Source organism: Astatotilapia calliptera, chromosome 3 (assembly GCF_964374335.1).
Source record: "Astatotilapia calliptera chromosome 3, fAstCal68.1, whole genome shotgun sequence".
Classification (NCBI taxonomy): Eukaryota; Metazoa; Chordata; class Actinopteri; order Cichliformes; family Cichlidae; genus Astatotilapia; species Astatotilapia calliptera.
In genome coordinates this window covers 78121295-78144778 of record NC_137424.1, presented here as the reverse complement: position 1 = coordinate 78144778, position 23484 = coordinate 78121295, and the positions used below count along the sequence as shown (strand labels likewise).

The 23484-nt window shown below is 42.5% G+C and overlaps 2 protein-coding genes across 3 annotated transcripts in view; both read left to right on the top strand.

The window, feature by feature from the left end:
* LOC113016447 (uncharacterized) overlaps nucleotides 1-23484 on the top strand; it is a 180127-nt gene that overhangs the window by 10101 nt on the left and 146542 nt on the right. The gene's annotated exons all lie outside the window — the stretch shown is intronic.
* On the top strand, nucleotides 922-22861 carry LOC145425894 (uncharacterized). Its single transcript, XM_080299358.1, has 5 exons — nucleotides 922-1306; nucleotides 4182-4523; nucleotides 4697-4795; nucleotides 14028-14345; nucleotides 19840-22861. The coding sequence occupies exons 2-5, from the start codon at nucleotides 4379-4381 to the stop codon at nucleotides 20283-20285; spliced, it is 1008 nt and encodes a 335-aa protein (XP_080155484.1). The 5' UTR covers nucleotides 922-1306; nucleotides 4182-4378; the 3' UTR covers nucleotides 20286-22861.

Here is a 23484-nt window from a genome sequence, read left to right as displayed (position 1 = left end):
TCCCCATTACACTGATATTTGTGGCAAGTGGAATAATACCACATAAACACTGTTACACTACCAGAAATTATTTCCACTACTAATTAATTACCGTTGAGCTTAAAGGTCCTATTAATAAACTGTTAATGAATGTGTATTTATGAAGACGATTTGTGAGACTGGTAAACTTATGATATGTACAATAGTCTTTCGTTCTACAGGGTGCATTTCAAGGTCCTGCACCCATCCGTCGGTAAACTGTACCTGGGCTTGTTGCAGTGACCTGAAGTTACTAAAGTTCATGAGTGTATGCACTCACTCCAAGAAGCGTATAATTATAAATCTGAGCGTGGTGAAAGTTGGGCAGCACGCTGACGTCTTTGGTCCACTCTTTCACTCCTTTGATTTTTTCCTCGTATCTTTTCTTTGTCTTTTCGTCGAGTCTGTCTTTGTACGGACCGGCATTGTTCTCCTTTTGTTTTGTACATAACTTTTTTGTGCGCCAAAGAAAAAAAAAGAAGGTATTGGAACCGGAGAATGAACGTTTTGCGGTGCTGCAAATGTTTGCATTTGATGCGGTACTTGGATTGTTTTGCCACGAGTTCCCGGCATGCAATGCGCGAAAATCACGTGATTGCTAAAGAAGGGGGCGGGTGCAGCCAGCCTCCTCGGCTGTAATTGGTCCAGCCCAGAGTCGATCATGACCAATTGGCCAATCCAACACCTTTCATTATATATACCCTTCCTAAAAAAAACCAAAAAAAAAACCATCGGCCCATAAAAACAAAAAATCGCCAGCGGCCCACCGGGTAATTGCCCGGTATGCCCGATGGCCCGTCCAGCTATGCCTATGGACCTGCCATATCTCATTCACACCAGAGATAGATAGGCTCGTTACTCGTTACTTCGTGTGGTGTGTAACAGTTACTATCGTAATGCAGTGTATCACCACATGGCGGCGCCTCCTGTCTCACGACTGGTGTCACCCCCTTTTTGTTCTTCTTCGCACTCCTCCTGTAATGGATGCTCCCGTGTGTACCCGGACTAGTGTGCTCTTTAGTAATGTGTGGTAGAGGTAGCACTTTTATTTTTGATATTGTAAATAAATGAGTGCTTTTTGGAAAGTCAGAAGCTGTTGCTCATTCGCTATCCACCTGCACACCTCCGCGGCTGGCTTCACCTCCACTGCACGTTACAGGTGGCATCGCGGAGCTTCCACATTCAGTAACATTAGCAAGTGGTGGAGGCCAGCAGGTGGAGGAGGGAGAGGGGAGGAAGGAGGAGCAGAGACCTGAGGTGGCCATGAACTGTGTGAACTGAACTTCAGGTAAGAAGTTCTGACCTGCAGTCTCTCCGGGTCAGATATAAACCAAGTTTAGGTGGAGTTTATTTTCGTTATGCTGACTTTTTCCGTACTGCGTGCTAGCTAGCATGACGGAGTTTCTATACAGCTGGGTGGTGCTATGAAGTTAATGATGTTGAACTTTATTTTGTTCATAAGTTATTAGAGTTGCCAACCGTCCCGTCTGGTATTCAGAGAAAATATTACGCGTTTCTTATTGAGGTGAAAAGGAACAGTTTGTCCCGTAATTCAGCTACAATGAAAAAGACACAAAGCTGGAGTTATTCTGTGTCTTTGCTGCACAGCTGCCTCTTCTTTCATTCTCTCCCCCTCCCTCTCCTGTTTCTACTTCAATCATGAAAACTGATCAATGATCAGCTGATCGTCTCTCTTGTTTGTTTATCGCCCACTTTGCGCAGAAAGAGGAAACCAGCGGATGTCGCGCTAAACAACAGCAGCACGTTTGATCAGCTGTTGTTATTTAATATTAATTTCTAGTATCAGCTGATGTTTGCTGGAGCCACAGCTGTAAAGCTGCTGGTCATGATGTCGGTTTGGATATGTGGTGAGAGGGAAACATGAAGATGAAACCAGGAGATGTCCTTACTGAATCATCAGAGCTGTGATGGAGAAACAGGTTTACCTTTTAGGTGACATGAATGAGTTGAAGTTATGAACTGTTTCTGAGAGACAAATAACCCCAGGATCCTTTTCTAAGTAGCTGACAGCTGGTAACTGTGCAGGGGCGGGTCTAGCAAAGTGTTGCCAGGGGGGCAGGTAGGGCATTAACAGGGAGAGGGGGGCACAAAGAAATACCTTTCTTTCTTATTCTCATTTAAAATGTCTAGCTTTTACAATCGATTACAATCTGGGCTTTCAACGATCATTAAAAATGACTGAGCCGATTATTAGCACCTCCCTTGTGCTTTACTCTCGCGCTGCTCCGGGTGACAAATCGAGCGCACCGCTCTGCATTTCAAACACGTGTCACAACAATTAAGAGCAGCGGTCCCCAACCTTTTTTGCGCCACGGACCGGTTTATGCCCGACAATATTTTCATGGACCGGCCTTTAAGGTGTCGCGGATAAATACAACAAAATAAAACTAGTACCGAAAAAAAGAAAATTTATTCATAACACACGTGAAAAGACCCAGGAAAACCGAGTAAACGATAAAAACGATAACAAAATAACGCTGAAAACCGATTAAAAACCCTGAAAACTATACATTTCACACCTGATCCTCAACTCTCTTGGCCCGGTACCAAACGACTCACGGACCGGTCCGAGGCCCGGGGGTTGGGGACCGCTGATTAAGAGGACCCGAGGGAAAGCTAAGCAGAAGTTATTTGGAGAGGAGAGTGACTGCCGTTGGTTGAAAAGAGAGGTAAAAAAACTTCAGTGGTGTGGAAACATTACGGGTTCAGTCAGACGTGGATCAAGTAGACACAGTGTGTAAGCTTTGCTACGATGTAGTAGCTGCACCACAGAGCAACACTGCAAAGTTCACTAAACATAGATGTTTACATTTTTCATTTATTTCTTATATCGCAAACATTTGCACTGTTATCAGTATTTGCACACTGTTTTATATAATTTTTTGACAATCTTTAAAGTCATTATTCAACACATTGTTATTGTTAAATAAATATCGTCAAATAATCGAGATCTCAATTTCAGTGAAAATAATCGTGATTATCATTTTTGCCATAATCGAGCAGCCCTACATGACAGTCATAAATCTTACAACACAAAATTATTATTATTAAATTAGTAAAAGTAGTATCTGCAGTAAAGATTTTTTCATGCATGGTATACAGAGACAGAGACAGACAGAGACAGGTTTATCTTGCCTGGCTGGGCAGCTCTCTGGGTGCTCAGCAACCCCAAACCTCTGATCCTAGAATCGCCCCTGTTTACAATGTCACCAAGGCAAGGACAGGTCGGAAAAACAAAAATATATCCTCCAGAGTACAAAAATGGCTTTAAGTAGACTTCTGGCTTGTTTTTTTTAATATTTTTTCACTCGTTTAGGCAGCAGCTCCGCAAGGACTGTCTACATTTCTCCCTCTCTAGCATCAAAAGAAGGAACAACCCGATTGGGTGTGGCTATCACAGGAGTCACGCTGCAGCGTGCCCTTTCACAATAAGAGTGTGAACACATATTTTAGCCATTTTACCTGAATTGACATAAAACACCATGAATTAGCAAGTTTTTTACCCTTTAACATGTTTTTAAACACAAATGAAATCCTATACCATGAATTATATCATTGCTGATGTTTTTAATGAATTTTCTAACCATTATGATCTATTTATTGACTATTTATCACCTGTAATATATTTTTTATGACTGTTTTTACTAACAGGCTTTTATTTATTGACAGCTATGTTAACCAGGGTTACAAACACATTAACAAGAGAATTCTGAGTAAAACCAAAGTTACTTTCCCTAGTAACTAGTTACTTTGAAAGTAACGAGTAACTTAAAGTAACTGAGTTACTTTTGATAGAAGTAACTAGTAATGTAACTAAGTTACTAATTTAGGTAACTTACCCAACACTGCATAGGGCATATATAATTGGTGTGTCGCTGCTGTGTGTGCGTAAAGGCTCTACACTGGGCTCAGTTTGCTTCGCTTTAGTTTGCTATGCTTCCTTGTGTGTCCTGCTATATTATACCGTTTTTTTGCTGTTTAATAAACTCTGTTTTAAGAGTTCTACTCTTTTCCAGAGGATCTTTCTGAGTCCATTGATGTTAATTGGATCTAAAAAAGCTGGCCCTCCACAGCATTGATGGGATAAGGTCATCATGTTGGCTTCAAAATTAGCTACCACAAGTCTCTGTCTGTGTCCTCAGTTTCCCAGCATGCCTCAGCTGTCGAGCTGTATGAGGGGGACTCGTTCATCCTGCCCTGTCAGGTTGACACTTCTAGATTGTTTGACCCCTCAGTGGTGTGGAGTCGCTCCGACCTCAGTCCTCCAACCGTCCACCAGCATCAGCTTCAAGGAGACGAACTGAAAGATCAAAACCAGCGTTACAGAGGCCGAACATCCATGAAGACTGACGCTCTGGATACTGGAGACCTCAGCCTGAACCTGACCAACCTCCAACTGTCTGACAGCGCCACCTACACCTGCTCCATCAGAGACAGGAGGATAGGACAAATGAGACTGACAGACGTACAGCTGGAGATCAAAGGTCAGCAACAAACATGGTGTAGATACATCTGACATCACTCAGATAAAACTTTGTTATTTTAACACTGTCAGCATAACTATGCTGGCTCTATGATTGAAGTATAGGCCTTTAAATTCATTATTTCCATTCATTCAGAGGTCAAAGGTCACGTTGTTCTTTGTGTTCCTCCACAGAAAGGTTTCCATCCTGGGCCAAAGCTCTCCTGGTTCTCCTGGTTCTTCTTGTGATTTCTGGAGGTCTCATATATTATTTCCGTCACTATTTCATGTCAGGTGAGTGTCTCCTCCTACACTACCCATAATGCCGATGGTCAGCAGGTGTCCTCTGGTGGCTCCTTGACTGCGGCTCACACAAACTTGTTCCAGAAGCTGAAAGAGTTGAGAGTTACAAACAGCTGATACAGAGAGCTGAAGAGAAACTTCCAGGTTTGTTCCAGAAGTCAGAAAACCTCCTTCAGACTCAGTCATTGATCAGTGAAACAGCTCTGTCGCGGCCTTTTACGTTCCAAACACTAAAAAAGTCCAAGAAAAGGCCATGGGTGGCAACGGGAGGTTTGTTTTAGAACGCACTTCTGACTCCATTGTTTAAAAATCATATGCCGTTTATTTTGTGGAAAATTATAAACAGAAATCAGCCAAATAACTTCTTAAAACTTAAAATTAAACGAAAGTTAACTTAATTTGCTTTAACAACTTCAAAAGTGGTCAAAAAATCATTTTCTAACCCTCCCGTCTTCCCATCTGACATTTGGCAAACAAAAAAACAAAAAACCTCTTTACCACACCCATCCAGGGTGCTCTTAATCTCTTGATTAATGGGAGGGTCCATAAATTAATAAACCAATCACTTTCCAAAAGCTTCTCCAATAAAATTAATTACAAATTTACATAACAAAACCAGGTCAGAATATTCTTACACCTTTAAAGAAAAAAACAAAAATGAATACAAATTGCATTTTATAAACGTTCAACAAAAATGGCCACAACATTCCGGCCCCTAATTCCTGTGTAACATGAATTATATCTGTCTAAGTGGCCATCACAAAATGCAATACCAATAATTTTCTTCAGTAGTCCATCCGTATAAGTCTTCTTAAAAACCAAACAAAAGGAAAGGTCAATGTTCTATGATTTTAAGTCTCTGTTGTTCATGTGTTTGCTTTGTGTGTATTCAAAAAAGGTGTATGTTGCATAATGGAGTGTAGAGCCAAGTGAGTGTCAGTGTAAATGTAGAGCCAGAGGTTCCAGAACTTGGCTCAGTTGGAGGCAAACATTCATTGTTTCCTCTAGATGGCCTCCACCAGGAGACATTTTGTTGATTGGCCTCTCCAGCTCATTTGTTCGTGTCTTAACTCTAACACGGCGAACTACTCCGTGTGCATCGGCCATGGTTTCAGTGATGCGGCCAATGGGCCAAGAATTTCTTGGTGCAGCTCCATCAACAACAAGCACAACATCACCAATGCAAAAGTTCCTACGAATCTTGTTCCATTTCTGTCGTTCCTGCAACATAGGAAGGTATTCTTTCACCCACCTTTTCCAGAATAGATCCACAATATACTGGGCTTGTTTCAATCGTCTTCGCAGATACAGATCCTCTTTTTTAAAGAAACCTGGTGGCAGCACAGGTTTGCCTTTTAACTGGAGCAAGTGATTTGGAGTAAGAGCTTCTACATCATTGGGATCGTCAGAAGAAGGTGTGATTGGGCGGTCATTCAGTATAGCCTCCACTTCACAAAAAACTGTATGCAAGGTTTCATCATCTAGTACTTGCTGGTTTGTGATAGAGTATAATATTCTCTTTATTTCTTGCACCAAGCGCTCCCATACTCCACCATGATGGGCCCCATAGGGCGGGTTAAAGGTCCACTTTATGCCATCCTGTGCTAAGCCTTTTTGGATTTTACTTTGGTTTAGCTCTAACATAGCTTGTTTTAACTCACGATTCGAGCTGACAAAGTTGGTTCCATTGTCTGACCGGATTTCTTTGACCTGTCTTCTGCGGCAGATGAATCTCCTGATGGCATTAATGCAGGAGCCTGTATCAAGAGAATGTGCCACCTCAAGGTGGACTGCACGACATGTTAGGCATGTGAAGAGAACTCCATATCTCTTAACAAGACTCCTGCCTCTCTTTACTTCCATTGGTCCAAAATAATCAACACCAACATAAGTAAATGGTGGAAGATCAGCTGAGATTCTGTCCATAGGAAGATCAGACATTTTCTGCTCACCTGGCTTTTGCCGTTGTCTTTGACACACTATGCAATCTCTGATTATTTTTCTAGCTGCTGAATTAGCATGAGGAATCCAGTACTGACGGCGAAGTGTTGAAAGCATGTGATTTCTTCCTCTGTGACCAATCTTTTCGTGAATATGCTGAAGAATAAGCTTTGAAACATGGCTTTCTTTTGGCAAAATTGCAGGATGTTTTGTTTCCTCAGGTAAATCTGCTTTGCTCAGTCTTCCACCCACTCTCAAGACACCAATAGCAACTACAGGATCAAGCTTATACAGATGACTTGACTTCCTTACAGTGCCAGAGTTTAGGGCAGTCATTTCATCAGCAAAATGTTTTCTCTGCACAAAGCTCACTATAGCTTCCTCAGCCTTGGACAAATCCTCAGTTTTGAGCAGAGTGTTCCATTTATCCTCTTGCTTAACACATATTTGACTTCCACAGTGCGTGCCCAGCAACTTCTGTCTTTTCCTTGTTTGCAGTTTAAGTCTTTCTTTTACTTTCAGGATCCATGCCACACACCTTTTTAATTGTGTCCAGCTGGAGAAGTACAACAGCAGCTTAGTAGTGGGACACACATCTTCTTTCAGCACAGCTGCACACATCAGGCCCTCCCCTTTTATTTCTGGGTCAGCTTCCAAATGGACAGATACACAATTCATGCCTACAGGCCAGTGAACAACAGGTTTACTGAGAAATTCTGGACCATTGATCCAGGTGGAAGATTTCAGGAAACAGCCAACTGTCATTCCTCGAGAGGCTGCATCAGCTGGATTCAGCTTTGAACTGATGTACCTCCACTGCTCAACTTTTGTCAAAGCATGAATGGTGGAAACTCTATTAGCTACATATGTTTTGAACTGTGTGGTTGTGTTTGCAATGTACTGTAGCACAGTTGTGCTGTCAGACCAAAAGACTGACTCACTCAGATTAAGATTGAGTTCAACTGTGTCAGAGATTTACAGTTAACAAACAGTCAGGTGAATAAACAACACTGAGACACTTGATACTGATAACGTGCGGCACGGGTGAAACTCAGGGAGTAATCACACCGAACTGCAGTATTCGTTTATTTTTATAGGTTACATCCTCAATATGCAAATACAATCACATTTCCTGTTACGCAGGTCCTGATGCTGTCTGTGTGTAAGCTGTGTGTGTGTGTCACGAAGTGTGTGTGTGTTACAAGTCAATTTCTAAGAATAAGATAATGCAGTCAACTTCTGCGGATGTGTATTTCTGTGCTGATCTCTTGCAGTAAATGTCACAGGGTCACAGGGTCAGCTTCCTGTTTCTTCAGAAAGCTGTATCTGGTGAAATATGTGAACATAAGTATAACATAACATTTGAAGCATAATCAAATAAAACAGTAAAAACTCCTTAACATTCCCTCCTGATGTAAATATATTTCACTTATATTTCACTGGAGTTGATATTTTACACACAATCATACTTTATTATCAGCCAACAATCACTTGCTTATAACACTTTCAATTGTAGCATCATTCAGTATGTGTGAGTGTGTGTGTTCCTATACTAAATCCTCTTCGTCCGGTTCATCTTCTTGTGGCAGGCCAACATAGGTGATTACTGTGGCCTGTACCATTTTGTCAATCATTGATCTGATACAGGGTAGAATGCAAGTTGAGAACATGCAAAGCAATAAAAGAAGAACTCCTATCAAGACAAGTCCTTTGATCACAAGGGTCTTCCAGCTGCCGCTCAGCAGCCAGGTCAGCCAGTCCTCTGTGTTCGTGACATAGTCTTGTTGCTCTGCATTACTCAGTTGTCGTAACTTGTCTAGGGCGGTGGTCATGGTCAAAGAGTGCACGTTGTCCGGGATATAGGTGCAGCAAGTGGTGTTGAATAAGACACAGAGGCCCTCTCTCTCAGCCAGAGTCATGTCCAGGGCGACTCTGTGTTGCATGACCACTATTCTGATCGCGTCGATTTCCTCATTCTGAGCCTTGTTTATCCTTGTTGAGCTGTTCAGGAAAAGTCCAAATCGGTAATCTAGAGTCTCAATTCTTAGCATGTTTTTTCCATTTCCAATCCATGGGAACAGTGAGTGCAGGACCTTCTGTCCGGTGGTCCACAACTTGAACTCCGCTGGTACATCACTGCCCCAGATTGGGTCATGAGGTTGCACGTCATCAGTGCTCCTCTTGCGTCTTGGTTGGTCCTGATGGAATACTCTGAATGTGTGGTCTGACACTAAAATTGGGGCGCAGAGTCCGGTGCTGTTGGGTGGGATGGCGAAGTATGTCTTTGAGCCACATGCCCAAGCTGTACCCTGCACCCAATATGTGCCATTCAGGAAGCTTATCTGTGCCTTTCTGTCCTGCGGCATTCGGAAAGTCTGGGAGCAGTCGTGGTTCATTCCCAGCTTTCTGTTGCCGTATGTGAAGGTGAAACACATTGGATGTTGTATTCCTGGTTCCCTCCTGACGTTGAATGACTTTCCCCTGTCATTGGTTGAGTTTAGGTGTACGCAGTATCGGTCATCACAGTTGTAGTTCCAGTCTGAGATCTCTGGTGTACAGAACACTACCTCATTAGTTGTATAGTTGATCTGTGTTCCATTACACCGTGGCAGGTCGGGTTTTGTGTCTTGTGTCTTTAACTGAACCTTGAAGAAGTAGATGTCTTCGGGGGAACATGTTCCGCTGGTGGCTTTGTGGAATATACATAAGGCTTCGGAAAGGCTGGGTGATTTTCCATATAGGGTGGCTTGCATTGCTGTTGTTGGGAGGTGAGAACAGACGTAGCAGCCAGTGTGGTTGTCTTCTGTATGTACTCGGTTGTAGACGTACCAGGCATTGTTCAGCCAGGGGTGGCTGTGCTCTTTGTCCATATCCTTTAGGTGTGAGTTGTCATATGACCATTTCTTCTGCAGGTGATGCTGTGGGTCCTCGTCTTTCCAGGTGAGTATCAGTAGGCTCACTAGGAGCGTGATGCCAGCCACTATGAGGACAAGTTTCTTCATGATGACCAGGCACACCCGGGCTCCAGGTGAGTAGACCACTGGCGAGAAGATAAAAGGGCGGGATATACCCAAACAGCCCTTTCCTCCACCAGGAGAACACCTAGGAGTCGGGGGAACCGGCGTCTATGCTTGTGTTGTCACTCACTTTTTTGCAGTGGCTTTGGTGGATCCAAGATGGTCTTTCTGCTACTGAGATTGCATCTGCTCTTTTTACTGGATAGATTTCTGGCCATTTTGAGAACACATCCACAATTACTAGAGCGTATTTTGATGCTTGACATTCGTTCAGTTTAATAAAATCCATGTGGATTGCGTGAAATGGGTGTGGTGGTGTTGGGAAAAAGCCTCTTTTAGGCCTGAGGTTTCCCTGTGCATTATGTTTCTGGCAAATCATACATGTTCTGATAAACTCTTGTGCTGAAGCTTCGAAATTTTGAGTATAGAAGTTTTTAGAGAGTATTTCAGACATATCTCCCCTTGACAAATGCGTTAAGCCATGTGTCACTAATGCAGCTGTCTTATGCAGGGATTTTGGTAATATTGGTTTGCCATTGCAAGTCATTAAGTCATCCTGTAGCTGCGCTCCACATTTCAGCCACTTCTTTTGCTCTGCGATGGGTGCGGCTTTCTGTTCATCTTTAAGTACATCAAGTGGTATTAGCTGTGAGGTTTCAGACATCAAAGTCTGTACAGGTTGCTGTGCTGCCTTCTTTGCGGCTTGGTCTGCAAAGTTATTACCTTTAGTAATGTCTGAGTTATCTTTCTGGTGTGCTGCACACTTGCATAGTGCTAGTTGTCTGGGCAACGTTACGACATTTAATAGCTCCTGTAATAGATGTCCATGCTGGACTGGATTGCCATTAGATGTTACCATGCCTCTATTCTGCCATATTTTTGCAAAGTGATGTACAGCTGCAAAGGCATATTGGCTGTCAGTGTGAATATTTATATCTTGACCTTTGTGTAGCTGGCATGCACGAATGACGGCAATGAGCTCAGCACTCTGTGCTGAAAAAGAGGAAGTTAGAGCTTTCGCTTCTAAAACTGTGTCTACTGTGGTTACTGCATAACCGACACAGTTGCGACCTAGACTATTCTTGGATGCTGACTCATCCACAAAAATGTCTACAAAAGTAGGCTGGGGTGTACTGAAAATGTCTGGTCGGGGTTTCGTCTCCTCATTTAGCTTCTGCATACAGCTGTGTTCGGCACCATCTGCTTCCGTAGGAAGGAGAGTGCTTGGATTCAACTGACCACACTTTTCGATTGTAATGTGTGACTGTGAAAGCAAAATGCCTACATATGAGAGCTGTCTTGCATGCGTTAAATAAGATGATTTCCACTTTCTTTCCAGATGCATTTAACTGCATCATCAACGCCTGTTTGAAATCTCTGCAAAAAGTTGCAGAGCTGCCGGGATCAAGAAAGGCGTAGGTGTCCTCAACCTTCGTCCCATTTTCCAACTTCACTTTTACTGGAACAACTGACAAGGCACATTCATTGGACCCGGCCCCAGTATGGCTACCAAAGTTCAAAGAAACAAGAGCATTTGAGACTGATGATTCTTTACATTCAGCTTTAGCTGCTTGCCACTGCCGTTCTTTTGAGTCTATGTGGAGAACAGTAGGGTGATTTTTGTTACAGGTGTGGCACGTCAAACGATGTGGACAAGCTTTACTCATGTGGCCTCTCTGTAAGCAACCAAAGCATAAACCTTTCCTTTAAAGAATGTCACCTTTTCTTTGTTGGCTTTTAGTTTGAATGAGTCACATACGTCCAAAAAATGAGTTTGGTTACAAAACAAGCACCGAGTTTGATCTAACCCTTTATCTTCATGGCTTATCTGAATCCGTTCCGGTTTGTCATTGTTCTGTCTGAAACTACAGCAACAGAAGTAGCAAAGCTACTGCTTTTAGTTTTAAGCGGTGTCTTTGATGGTTTTGAAGCTATCTTTTCTTTTGTGTTTTGACTCTCTCCAAAAGATCTTTAAATCCTGCTCTGCGATCGCACTTTTCTGTTATATCAACGATTATTAGTCGCCATTTATCACGAAGTCTAAAAGGCAACTTTGAAACAAGAATCCTCATATTGGTTGAATTTTCCAGCTCATCAAGAAACCCAGCTTCATCCATTGTGTTGAAGCAGCTTCTTAGAAAGAATATGTAAGCTCGTAATGCTGAAGCATCATCAGACTTTAAAACTGACCAGTTAAGAGCCTTGTCTATAAATGCAGACGTTATCTTTGCTCTGTTACCAAAGTTCCACTCAAGCTGCTTTTGTGCCTCAACATAAGCTGTCTGTGGACTCATGTGCATACAACTTCTCACTAAAATTCTGGGCTGTCCTGTAGTAAACTGTTCTAAATAATAAAGCCTATCCTGCATATTATCAGTTTTAGTTTCTATTCCTTGCTCAAAAGCCTTAAGAAAGGATCTAAAACGCAAAGGATCACCACCAAAAACAGGAATGTCTATAGCTGGAAGCAGTGACAACCTCTGTTGTTTTACAAGCATCTGAGTAATCTCATTTTGCTTTCTCATAATCTCTGTTAGGACACTGCTGTGAACATCAACCTGAGAAGAGATTGACCTTGGGCTTTCCCCTTCTGGTTTAACCTTAGCAGGTGTATGTGTTTCTAGGGGCATTGGCAAAGGAGAATGAACTAAAGGGGCTTTCTTTGTTCTTGGAGCCTTTTGAGCTGTAGCAGCAGGTATGAACTCAGTAGATGTTCCAGAAGGAGCTGTAATCCCGCCTTCTGATTCAACCTCAGCCCTGGATGCAAGGCTCTGCCGATCCTGAGCAGAGGTGAGAATTTGCCTTTTTGCATCAGCCTTAACCAACTTAGTTCTTAGAGCCAATGCTTCTTTGCTTTTTGCCGCTTTTTCTTTCTTGCTTTTAATTGAACTTCTTCCAGTTCGAGCGCATGTTTTTCTTGCAGTGCGTCCACCTCCGCTTTTAAAGCGGCTCTTTCCACTTCAGCTTCCATCAGCGCCATTGAAGCCGCACGCGAGCTTTTACTCCTTAAACTTAAGGCTGCAGTTACATTACTGGGCGCTTTACTAGAGCCCTTGCTGACAGGTTTAGCAACTCGTTCAGAAATCATGTCGCTCGCTTCTTGCGCTACTTGTGAGACACTATCATGCGGCGCAATGTCCCTGTGATGAGATGCTACCTTTGATTCAACATTAGAGGCTGCAACTTCATCCTTTTGTGGATCAGGGTCTGCATTTATCCAAGTGTCGATTTCATGCAGAAAGTCTTTAAACCCGATCAGCTTAGGTTCATACCAATCGCTGTGATCTGTTTCCTTTTCATCATCGTTCAGCAATTTTTGAACTGAAGTCTGTAAGTCCATAAACTCTCCCAAATAATCATTAAATGTTCTCATGTGTTCATCTATGGAGGCCTTTGATTCTCCAGCATCAATGAGAGCATTAATGTCATTTCTTTTTCTTGTCAGAACGGCAAGCTTTGCTCTGCGTTTTTTAATTAAATTAAAAAGCTCTCTTTCTTGTTCCTCCATTTTAACCAGAAAATTTGTTTCACAAGGTCCAAAAGTTAATTGTTTAATACAAATGTTTCATGTTGCAGCTCAGCATCTCGGTTGATCCAAACAAAGTTTTGCATTTACTCACGAACTCCACAACATGACTTTACTAAACAGTGTGTGTGCTTCACTGCATTGACCTGACACAGAGGCTGCATGTGGACAAGCTGTTCTTCTTCTGTGGTGGTAAACAGCAGCTGACATGGAAACATGCTGACAGTAAATGTTGCAGCAGCTTCAGTAAATGTTCCTCCTTCGGTTGTGCTCAGACATTGATGAGTCACCATGTTTCTGAAGTTCTTAGGGTCAAGTACAAGAACCTGAGTTGTGCATGAATTTTTTAAAAAATGCGGTCGTTGTCTTTAAGACATGCTGCCAGTTTCATTGTCCTCTTTTGTCATAGATTAATAAAGCTGGGTTTCATCTGCACATCAGTGAAAATGTTTACAGTGTTTTCTTATATTTTATAGAGAAAGATTTATAATGTGAAAAGATTCAGTACAGAAGCTTTTGGATCTCCTCTTTTGTAAGTGAGGAAAAATCCTTATTTGCATGAATAAATTGGAATCTATGAGATAGATTGATTGAAACCATGACAGCAGCATGTCCACGTTCTCTGATGTATCAAGTGATGCACTGAAGCGCCACCCGAAATAACATTACTGTAAGGAGCCATCAGAGGATCATTATTAACTTTTACTACAGCTCATGTTGTGCTTTGTTGTCCTCTCAGGTTACAAGGTGGGGGTGGAGTCAGGGGTGGAGTCTGTCCAGCTGCCCTGCAAAGCCATAGTTCACCTGCCTAAAGATGCTAAAGTGGAGTGGAAGGACAGCTACAGGAAGGTCCACGTGTCTAAGAACAGATCTGACCAGCCTGAAGAACAGGACCAGTTTTACGAAGGACGAACAAAGATAAAGAGAAAGTTACTGGAACCTGGAGACTTCAGTCTGACCCTGAAACACCCCACAGACACAGAAACCTACACCTGCACCGTCCACAACAGGGAGGGAAACATCCTGATGGAGAAAGCAGTGAATCTCACTGTCAGAGGTCAGTGCTGTAGATACAGGTCAAAGGTCAGAGGTCAGATTCATGATGGTGGTTCAGTCTCAGTGGCTCCATCCAATAATGTCACAGTGTTAGCATGTCTGATGTTTGTGGCTGTTTTGGTTTTTATTTGATTTCCAGCCAAATGTAAAAGCTTCAGCAGATGAACTGTAGGAGCAAAGTTCATGTGTGAGACTTCATCTGAAAGGTAACATCTTCTAGTTTCTGAACATGTGTTTGTTTAGCATGTGGCTGAAACACAGGCTAAGCTAAGTCAGCTCAAATCTCAGTAAAAACCTTCTTTGGTCCTCATCTATAATCAGTCATATCTGAGTCACAATAACTAGAAGATGATTTCTAGCAGAAGTGTGAACATCTCCACATCCTTTCTCCATGTTATCATCCAAAGCTGTGTGAAGTTTCAGAGCTCTGCAGCTAACAGAGACTTTCAGTTTGCTGCTCTCTTCCTCTGACAGCTCCATTCTTAGGGAGCGTTAGTTCTCTGTTTCACTTTATTCCACTTATTCAGTCTGATGTTCTCTGACCTGTTTCTCTTGTTTAGTGTCTTAAAGGCTGCCAGTGCCTCTCTTTGCTGTAACCAACCTTTCTATTTATTTCTGAGCTTTTTAAGGACTTTAACTGATGCATCAACCTTTGAAAATGGAAAGAAATCAGTCAGATTCATGGCTGCATCACAGTGTCACATGTAGTTCTCCACATCAGCTGGATTATATCTATAGCAGCAAACAGCAGCTGATGCACAAATCTTTGTCTGTGTGAATAAAGTTGGATCAGTTCAAACAGTTTGTTGCTCTGCACTTGAAAGCAGCTTGTAGTTTACTAGCTAAGCCCACAGAGCTTCAGTGTTTCAGTGAGACTCAGTGAATTAAAATGGAGATGCTAATCAGGGTTAGCACATGAGCAGTGTTGTAGCTCTATAAGTTACTAAGTTTGTTCATGTGGAGAATCTAACAGATCTAAGCATGTGTAGCTCCCAGTGAAGCTGCAGCATTCAGCCTGTTAGAGTCAACACAATGACCAGGAGCTGAATAAGCAGTTATAGATGTAAATAATCTGTTTCTTTATCATCTGAGACCCAAAAAGTGGAACGTACAGAGCTAAAATCATGTGTTTGATTTTTGGCTTTTACAAACAAGCCATTACTACCACACTTCCTGGCCACTTCATTAGGTCCACCTTGTTAGTAATGGGCTGGAGCCCTTTTTCCTTCAGAGCTGCTTCATTCTTTGTAGTACAGTTTTAACAAGGACACATTTTCACCATGGTAACATGATAGTGTTACACAGTTACTGCACACGTGTCATCTCCACATCATGATGCAAATATCCACTTCCACCACAGCCACAGCTGCTCTATTGGATCCAGACTTGGTGGATTTGAATCCAGTGAAGTGATTTTCATGTTTGAAGAACTGCTTTGAGATGATGTCAGATTTGCTTCTCCTGCTAGAAACATCCACACCAACCAGGTATTTTCACACAGAGCTGCTGCTCACTGGACAGCTTCTCTTCTTTGGACCATTGTCAGTGAACCCTGGAGGAGGCTGTGGTCAAATCCCAGCACATCAGAACAAGCGTGCCCTGTTCAGTCATTTCAATGAGCTTTCTTACAAGGATCCATGTGCAAGTGACATGAAGCTGCAACAGTTTTACAAGCTGTGTTACAAAATGAATGTCACAGAGCAAACTTGGATATAACACTATAAGTCTTTGCTCTTTGTTTCCTTAGTGCAGCTGTAATGATCTCTGGTTACTGTGGGCCCATTAAAAAGTGTGGACGTGTCATTTCCACAGAACATTTCACAGACAGTAAGATAGAAGCATAACTTCATAAATATAGTGTTTTAAATGCACATGCTGGAGCTCACAGTGATGCTGCTGTGTGACAGGGTTGTGTTGTTCACACTGTCATACTTGGTTGTCTTGGTGACAGACTTTCTGGTGTCTCTTCATAATAACTTGTACCTGTGGGTCACATGATCAGGGCTGGTCACTCAAAGAAGAAAGAAACATTCAATTCAATCTGTTTACTCAGTTTGATTCTTTTAGTGCTTTAGTTTATTTCACTAACCTGATGCTGCGACTACAGACACAATCATTTTGTCCTCTTTAATGGTTTCGTAGATTCCCAGTAGCTCGACACAAAGGCTGCTTTCAGTGCTCCACATAATATGAACCAGTAAGCAGCTGTGTGGATAGTATATGGTTCAGACTGGGACTGTGGTCAGATAGGACGAAGAGCGCTTTCATTAAAATGACATCATCTGAGTGGAAAATACTCACGTGACTCAGATGTGTAACAGGAAGTGTGGACTGTGATGTCATCAGACAGAAACAGTCATTCAGTAATAAAGTGATTTAATATTCAACAACAGGAAAATAACATCAGACATGTTTGGTTTCATTCAGTGTTGCAGCTTCAGCTCATTAAGGCTAAAGTTCACTTTTTAAACTGTAAACTTAATAAAAGCAAACTGAAAGTATTGTAACATTTAGAACAAACACATGTTTGTATATAAACTGAGCCCAGCAGGAGAAGCTGAACACATCCACAGCTGTGAGGGACACTGGTGCTGTGACTGATTAAACACATCAAACACATCTGTGGACTCAATCTGTCAGTATTATTTGTCATATTTGAAACAGCTTAAAAACAGTGCTGTGTTAGAGCTGTGCTGTCATGTCTGATTGTATTTAAGGTCCAATCATGTACTTGTGTATTTGTAACTAAGCAACCACGTGGGCGGAGCTTCAGCTCCGAACATTTTAGAGCATCAGCTGATAAAAACACTGAGACAGGAAGGATTTGAAGTCTTCTACGCTCTTTATTCTTGCTTGTGCAGAGTTTGTGGCTGCAAAGCGACCGTCAACAACAACTGCTTCCTCTGCTGACAGGAAGTGACATCATCCCACCTGAGGCTTTGATTCAAACAATAAAAGAACTAAACTGCTGAGTAGAGCAAAGATGGGTTTACTAAAACAGAGGATCAGATGTCAGGTCAGGTAATGTCTTCATTTAATCCAGTAACAAACCAAAGGTTCCAGGTTTGAGCTTCTTGAAGTCCTGTTATTAAGTCTGTTCATCATTTTCATTCATTTGATAACTTCTACCAATAACAACCAATTATTTTCAAGCTGAGAGATTTAGTGTGAAAACCAGAAGCAGGAAATGATGCTGTGCAGTATATTTGTGGAAAACAATGATGAGGCTAAAGTCAAGATCACACACACGTAAAAATAAACACAACATTTGTGTGTAAACACAGCAGGTGGAACATTTATTTGATGCTTTAGCTGCTACTTGTGATACAAATGTTTGCAGTCGTGCTTCATGGTTACTGAACGTAAAACAACACAAACCCTGCTGATTGTTGGTTTGTGTGTTATTTGTGTTGTGTTCAGGTGACTATAGAAAGACTAATGACACAAATATTATGGATGGACACGTTTCCTGGGCTGCTTCAGGTTTTCCATACAAACACTTGATGTTTGGTAGTTCCAGGTCCAACATGGTGCATGGATATATCCAGCGTCCCTCTTCTGCACGTTTGCTGTTCATCAGTCTCAGCCTTCCTCTCTGTCTTTGTCCTGTAGACTCCTCAGCCTGAGCTGTCCCTGTCACCCACTCATTTCCATCCTTTCTATTCTGCTCACTTGTTCAAATCTTCTACTCTGCCACCTCCAGGTCGCCTCCTGTCGTTGTGTCATGTCTCCATCATCACAGCCTCACTAGGCTGTAAAGCTTCATGTTGACTGTAGCTGCTGTCCTCCTGTCACAGATCACAGCTGATACATGTGTGCACCCACTCCATCCTGCTATACTGTCACTTCACCTCTTTGGGACTTTGCTGCTTTGTATGGAGGACTTCATGTCTTTAAACTGATCCACCATCACCACCTCCACTCCTTCATCTTCACTGTCGTGTCTCCAGCTTCTTCACACACACTCTTCTCTTCAGAGCATACCTCCACCTGTCCAGGCTCTCTTCCACCCACCTGCTTCCTGCTCTCACTACAGATCACAATGTCCTCACAAACAGAGCTGCTGAGACTCCTGCCTGAGCTCATCTGCCAGCCTGTCCATCAGCACTGCTAACAAGAAGGGCTCAGAGTGGATTTCTGATGTAATCCCAGCCCAGCAGGAACCCATCTTTCCCTGCTGCTGCAAACCTTCCCACTGTCTCTCTGTCCTCATACATGTACTGCACCAACCATTGTTTGCATGCACACAGAAACAGTGCAGCTCCTCCTGACCTTCTCTGCACATCTGAAGTGCTTGTTCTTGTCATGAAGCTGCTGCTCACACGTCACTCTTCCAGCTTCTCAACACACTCTTTCCATGTCAGCACATTTCCACCTCTATCTGTCATCACACTAACCTGCTGTGATCCTTTCAGCTGGAGCTTCTTTGTAGACACGTCCCTACATTGCAGCCTGATTACAATGCAGACAGTCGGCTACAGTGTGGCTGGATTTCCTTTCTTAGCGTGCTTTGCTATAAAATAGCCAACAAGGCCTCACGTGACATCAGTCAGTGAGAGTTTCACTGCTGCAGCAGCTCTGTTCACTCACACTTATTAATATTAATGCTCATTACAAATGTTACAGCAGCTGATGCACAAATCTTTGTCTGTGTGAATAAAGTTGGATCAGTTCAAACAGTTTGTTGCTCTGCACTTGAAAGCAGCAGTTTTTCTAATGCACCACCTTCATGTTTCCTTCATATTTGAATCCCCCTGTAGATGCTGACAGGTAACCATGTCACACAGAGCTCAAGCCTTTGAATCCAGCTGTGACTGTTGATTTTCTATTGAATGGACTTTTTCAAATCCAGCTGTAGGCCTGTGTTTGTGAGCTCATTAACAGCTGTTTGTTTAGAGAGACGTGGTCCTCACAGGACAGCCACTACAAACATATGATTTTATAGAATATGATGCATTACTGCAGATTCAACACAATAGAAAGGATTTGAAATGAGCTCAGCCTTAAACATGTGCAGCAGTAATATTGATCCACAGACACTGATGGGAACATTTTTCTGCACAATAAGTACTTTGACTTTTCATACTTTATGTACAATTTGCCAGTACTGCAGTTTTGTGTGTAGTGAGGTGTTTTCATGGTGTTTTCTTGGTGCTTTTACTAAAGGAAGCTTCTATCAAATTCTTCCACATGTTGTCAAACTGAGCTGTGTGATGAAGTGAGTGTGACAGAAACACTCAGACTGTGTTTCTCTGCTTCATCAAGTCAAATCTGGTCCTCAGAGACTGAATAAAGTCCTGTCCCACTAACAGCAGCTCCAACAGTCTGTTCACTGCTTTCTTCCTGTCAGTCTTCATCTTTCTGCTGCGTCTCCTCTTCACACTGACCACTTTCTATCTAACAGTGAGCTCCCAGTGAAGCAGCAGCATTCAGCCTGTTAGAGTCAACACAAATGTCTCCATCCAAGCTCATGTTGTGCTTTGTTGTCCTCTCAGTCCCCCAGGTGGAGGTGGATTCAGGGGTGGAGTCTGTCCAGCTGCCCTTCAACACCACACTTCACCTGCCTGAAGATGCTAAAGTGGAGTGGATGGACAAATACGACAGGAAGGTCCACGTGTATGAGAACGGCTCTGACCAGCCTGAAGAACAGCACCAGCGTTACAGAGACCGAACGAAGATGAATGAAGACCTGCTGAAAACTGGAGACCTCAGTCTGACCCTGAAACACCCCACAGATGGAGACAATGAAGTCTACACCTGCACCGTCTACAGCAGGGAGGGAAACATCCTGCTGAAGAAACAAGTGAAGCTGAAAGTCAGAGGTCAGTGCTGTAGACACAGGGCAAAGGTCAGAGGTCATGCAGGAGTTTATTCTCTAAAAGCTTTTAGTTTGAATCTATTTTCAGTTCATTCAAATAAAATAAATTCTTTGATGTTTTGATCTAAAAGCCAAAAATGTCAGGCGGAGCAACTGTGTGTTTAAATGAACTAAGAAGAGCATTAAAATGATCCTAACTTCAAAATAAAAGCCTCTGGCATGATGTGAGTTTGGATCAAATCAATAGTTTTGTTAGTTTAGTCCAAATCAGTGTAAATGTATAAATATCAATAGTTTTAAAGCTGCTGAGATCATTCAAACACTTTGATCCAGTCATTTGGATGTTGTCACATGTCAGGGTGGAGCAGCCATAAATACGAGGCTTTTATTGTGAAAATGCTGAGTGTGATGATCCAGAGGAGCCCATGGGGTGTTTGTGGCTGGATGCAAAGGTTTGTAGCTCTCCTTGTAAAGAGAAACAGCTTGAAGCTACAGAGGAGCGTCTGCAGAAGAAGACAGGGGAAAGAGGAAGAAGCTGAGGCCGCTGGAGAAAAGACAGGAAAAGGAAATCAGCTTCATTTGTTGGAGGCCGTTTGTTCATCACACTGAAATATTCCCACTTTACAGACAGGAAACAAAGTGAAGTGTGGATTGATGTTTGTCTCCATGATTTGGGCCCTGGAGTCATTTCTTCATCTCCCACTTTAAGACATATTAATGTCAGCCTCACACGTCCCACAGTGGACACATTTCTATTTCTAGATGATATTTGGAGGATGGTCATGTGTTTCTCTGCTGTCACAGCTCTTTGTGATATTTGAGCGCAGCTGTAATGTTTGTGTGGTTAAAGCCACCAGACTCCACTGACAAAAACTCTCATTTTAGCCGGAGAACACGGGGCTGCTGTGGGACTTTGTGTTTGCAAAGGTTTCTATTGGAGGCATGTTTGCCTTTATTATATAGGTGCAGAGAGTAGACAGGAAAGTGGGGAGAGAGTGAGGGACACACAGGCACCTGTAGTAAGCCCCGCCTTCAGCCCACCTGCTCAGCCAGGTGAGCTATAGCGCTGCTTTAACATGTTGGTGTGATTGAGAGTGAATGAAAGTGAGTGATGGAGGCAGCAGGAAACTAACAGGCTGTTTGTTCTGAGAGGTCACATGACTGTTGTTCTCAGCAGAGTCTGATGATTTGATGAGACCATGAGAGCGGCTTCAGTTCCTCATCAGAAAGAGTCTGACAGAAGCTCCTCCCTCTGTACCCCAGTAGACTTCTATTAGACTGCTCCAGATTCCTGAGAGTTCACACAGAAAACTTTACAAACAGCCAAAGAAAAACTATTGAAAAGCTTCAAGATCACAAAGAGCTCTTTCACAGCACATATGAGCCATTAAGAAGTGCACATTTGTGTTTCCCACAGTCCATCATCCAATAATATCAAAGGACAAACTGTGAGGTAAAAAGCCTTCAGCTCTTTTTGAAGGAAGCAAAAAGACTTTGGTCCTGAGAGATGGTTCAAAACACAACTCAGACCTACCAAAGTATTATTTGTGCCAAACACATGAAGCCTTCAACTTTGTATGTGTCCAGTCAGTGTGGCAATAGAAGTCACTGTGAGGATTTTCAATGTGCTGTCAAAGAGCATCCAAACAATCAGGTGAGGATGAAGAGAATTAGTGTGGATGGACAGAAAATCCATATCCAGTGTGATTTAGGAGCAGCTCATATATAATGAGTGAAATGAAAGAAGAGCACAGACAGGAAGAACATGAGTGAGCAGACATTTTGGAGCTGCTGATCCACACAGGGCTGGATGGAAGGAGTGGGAGTCCATGATGGCTCAAAGTCTCTGATCTAACTGTTCCTGAGCCTCTCCCCCTGCCTCCTCTTTGGATCTTCTCCTCCTCTTCTTCCTTATCTGCCTCCTCCACCACTGCTCTCTCCTCCCTCATCTCCTCCTCAGCTGAACTGAAGTCAGGGCTGTAACATGAGGAAACGTGCAGAAATGACTGAGTCAGCATGTTGTTGAAGTGAGTTGAGTGATGGTGAGCAGATTAGATGTGCGAGCCTCCCTGTAGAGAAAAGCAGATCTTCTCCAGAGTTTCCCACCTCATGTTTTCCTGTGTCACAGCTGATTGTCACATCCTGGCTGTCACTAAATGAGTGGTCCAAAGGTGGAAGGAGGAGCACAGTTAGATTGTTCACCTCCTAACCTGTGAAATCAACCAGCTGAATGAAAAACACTGTGATCCTATGAGCTGCTATCAGGGCTGCTCCATTCTCAGGATTCTCATCTGGATGACTGAAGCAGATTATTGATGAAGTCAGCAAACAGCTTTCAAAATGGCTCTTTTTCCAGGGGAACTCCCTGAAATGTAAATCTCTTTTTTTTTTTTTTTTTTTTTTAAATTCATATTTTTATTAAGGTTTCAGAAGCAGGCATTCACAATATGTACATCATGTAAGCATTCTTCATACTTAGGTTATCTGCCTTAGATACTGAAATAGTATTTTAATTTACATCCAAGTCATAAAGGAAGAATACTTACAACTATAGAAGCAATTGAAACCATCACATAATCCGAAAATGAAAAACAAAAAACAAAACTAACAAACCTAAAAAAAAAAAAAAGAGAAGAAAAAACAAAAAAAAAAAAAAGAAACGGATGTGTTGGTAGGGGGTGATCCTTTAAATATATATATACATACATCATAATTATTGGTTTGTAATAATAAAATCTGGCCTATGAGGCGTGATATATTTGACCCAGTTTTCCCAGTATGATGTAAATTTCTCCAGCTTGTGGTTAACAGAAGCTGTTATCTTTTCCATGTTATAGATTTCCATTGTGATTTCCATCCATGTACTTATGTTTGGGCTTTCTGGGGATAAACATTTGCTCTTCCGGCGCCCCCCGTGTGCGGCAGCCTGTTACAGCAGCTCTGCTCATTCTGAGTTTCTTTCTTTCTTATCTTTTTTCTCGTAATTTTTTTTTTATAACTAACGTATTAGTAATTAGACTCTGCAACCATGTTCTACCGTTTTGTGCTGGTCCTGGTCGTTTTTCTCAGTTTATTTCTACTTTTTTCACCCGTGTCTGGGGACCCAGAGCAGAGATCCTTTGTTTACAGTAAGGATCAGCTGTTAGCGCTGCGTCCTGCAGCGGTACTGCCGGCGGACAGACCCAATATTCCCAGCGAGCTGAGGAGGAAAAGACGGGGGTGTCGTGCTGGGAAGGAGCGCCGTCGCCCGAGAAGGAGACGTTATCGACCATCTCTTCCTTCTGTAATTATTGGAAACGTAAGATCTTTGCCCAATAAGATG

Excerpts from the sequence above, each read along its gene's own strand:
- LOC145425894 (XM_080299358.1), top strand. The coding sequence starts at position 4,379 with ATGAAGACTGACGCTCTGGATACTGGAGACCTCAGCCTGAACCTGACC. Across the intron at positions 4,524-4,696 it reads CGTACAGCTGGAGATCAAAG|AAAGGTTTCCATCCTGGGCC; the intron begins GTCAGCAACAAA and ends GTTCCTCCACAG. Across the intron at positions 4,796-14,027 it reads CCGTCACTATTTCATGTCAG|GTTACAAGGTGGGGGTGGAG; the intron begins GTGAGTGTCTCC and ends TTGTCCTCTCAG.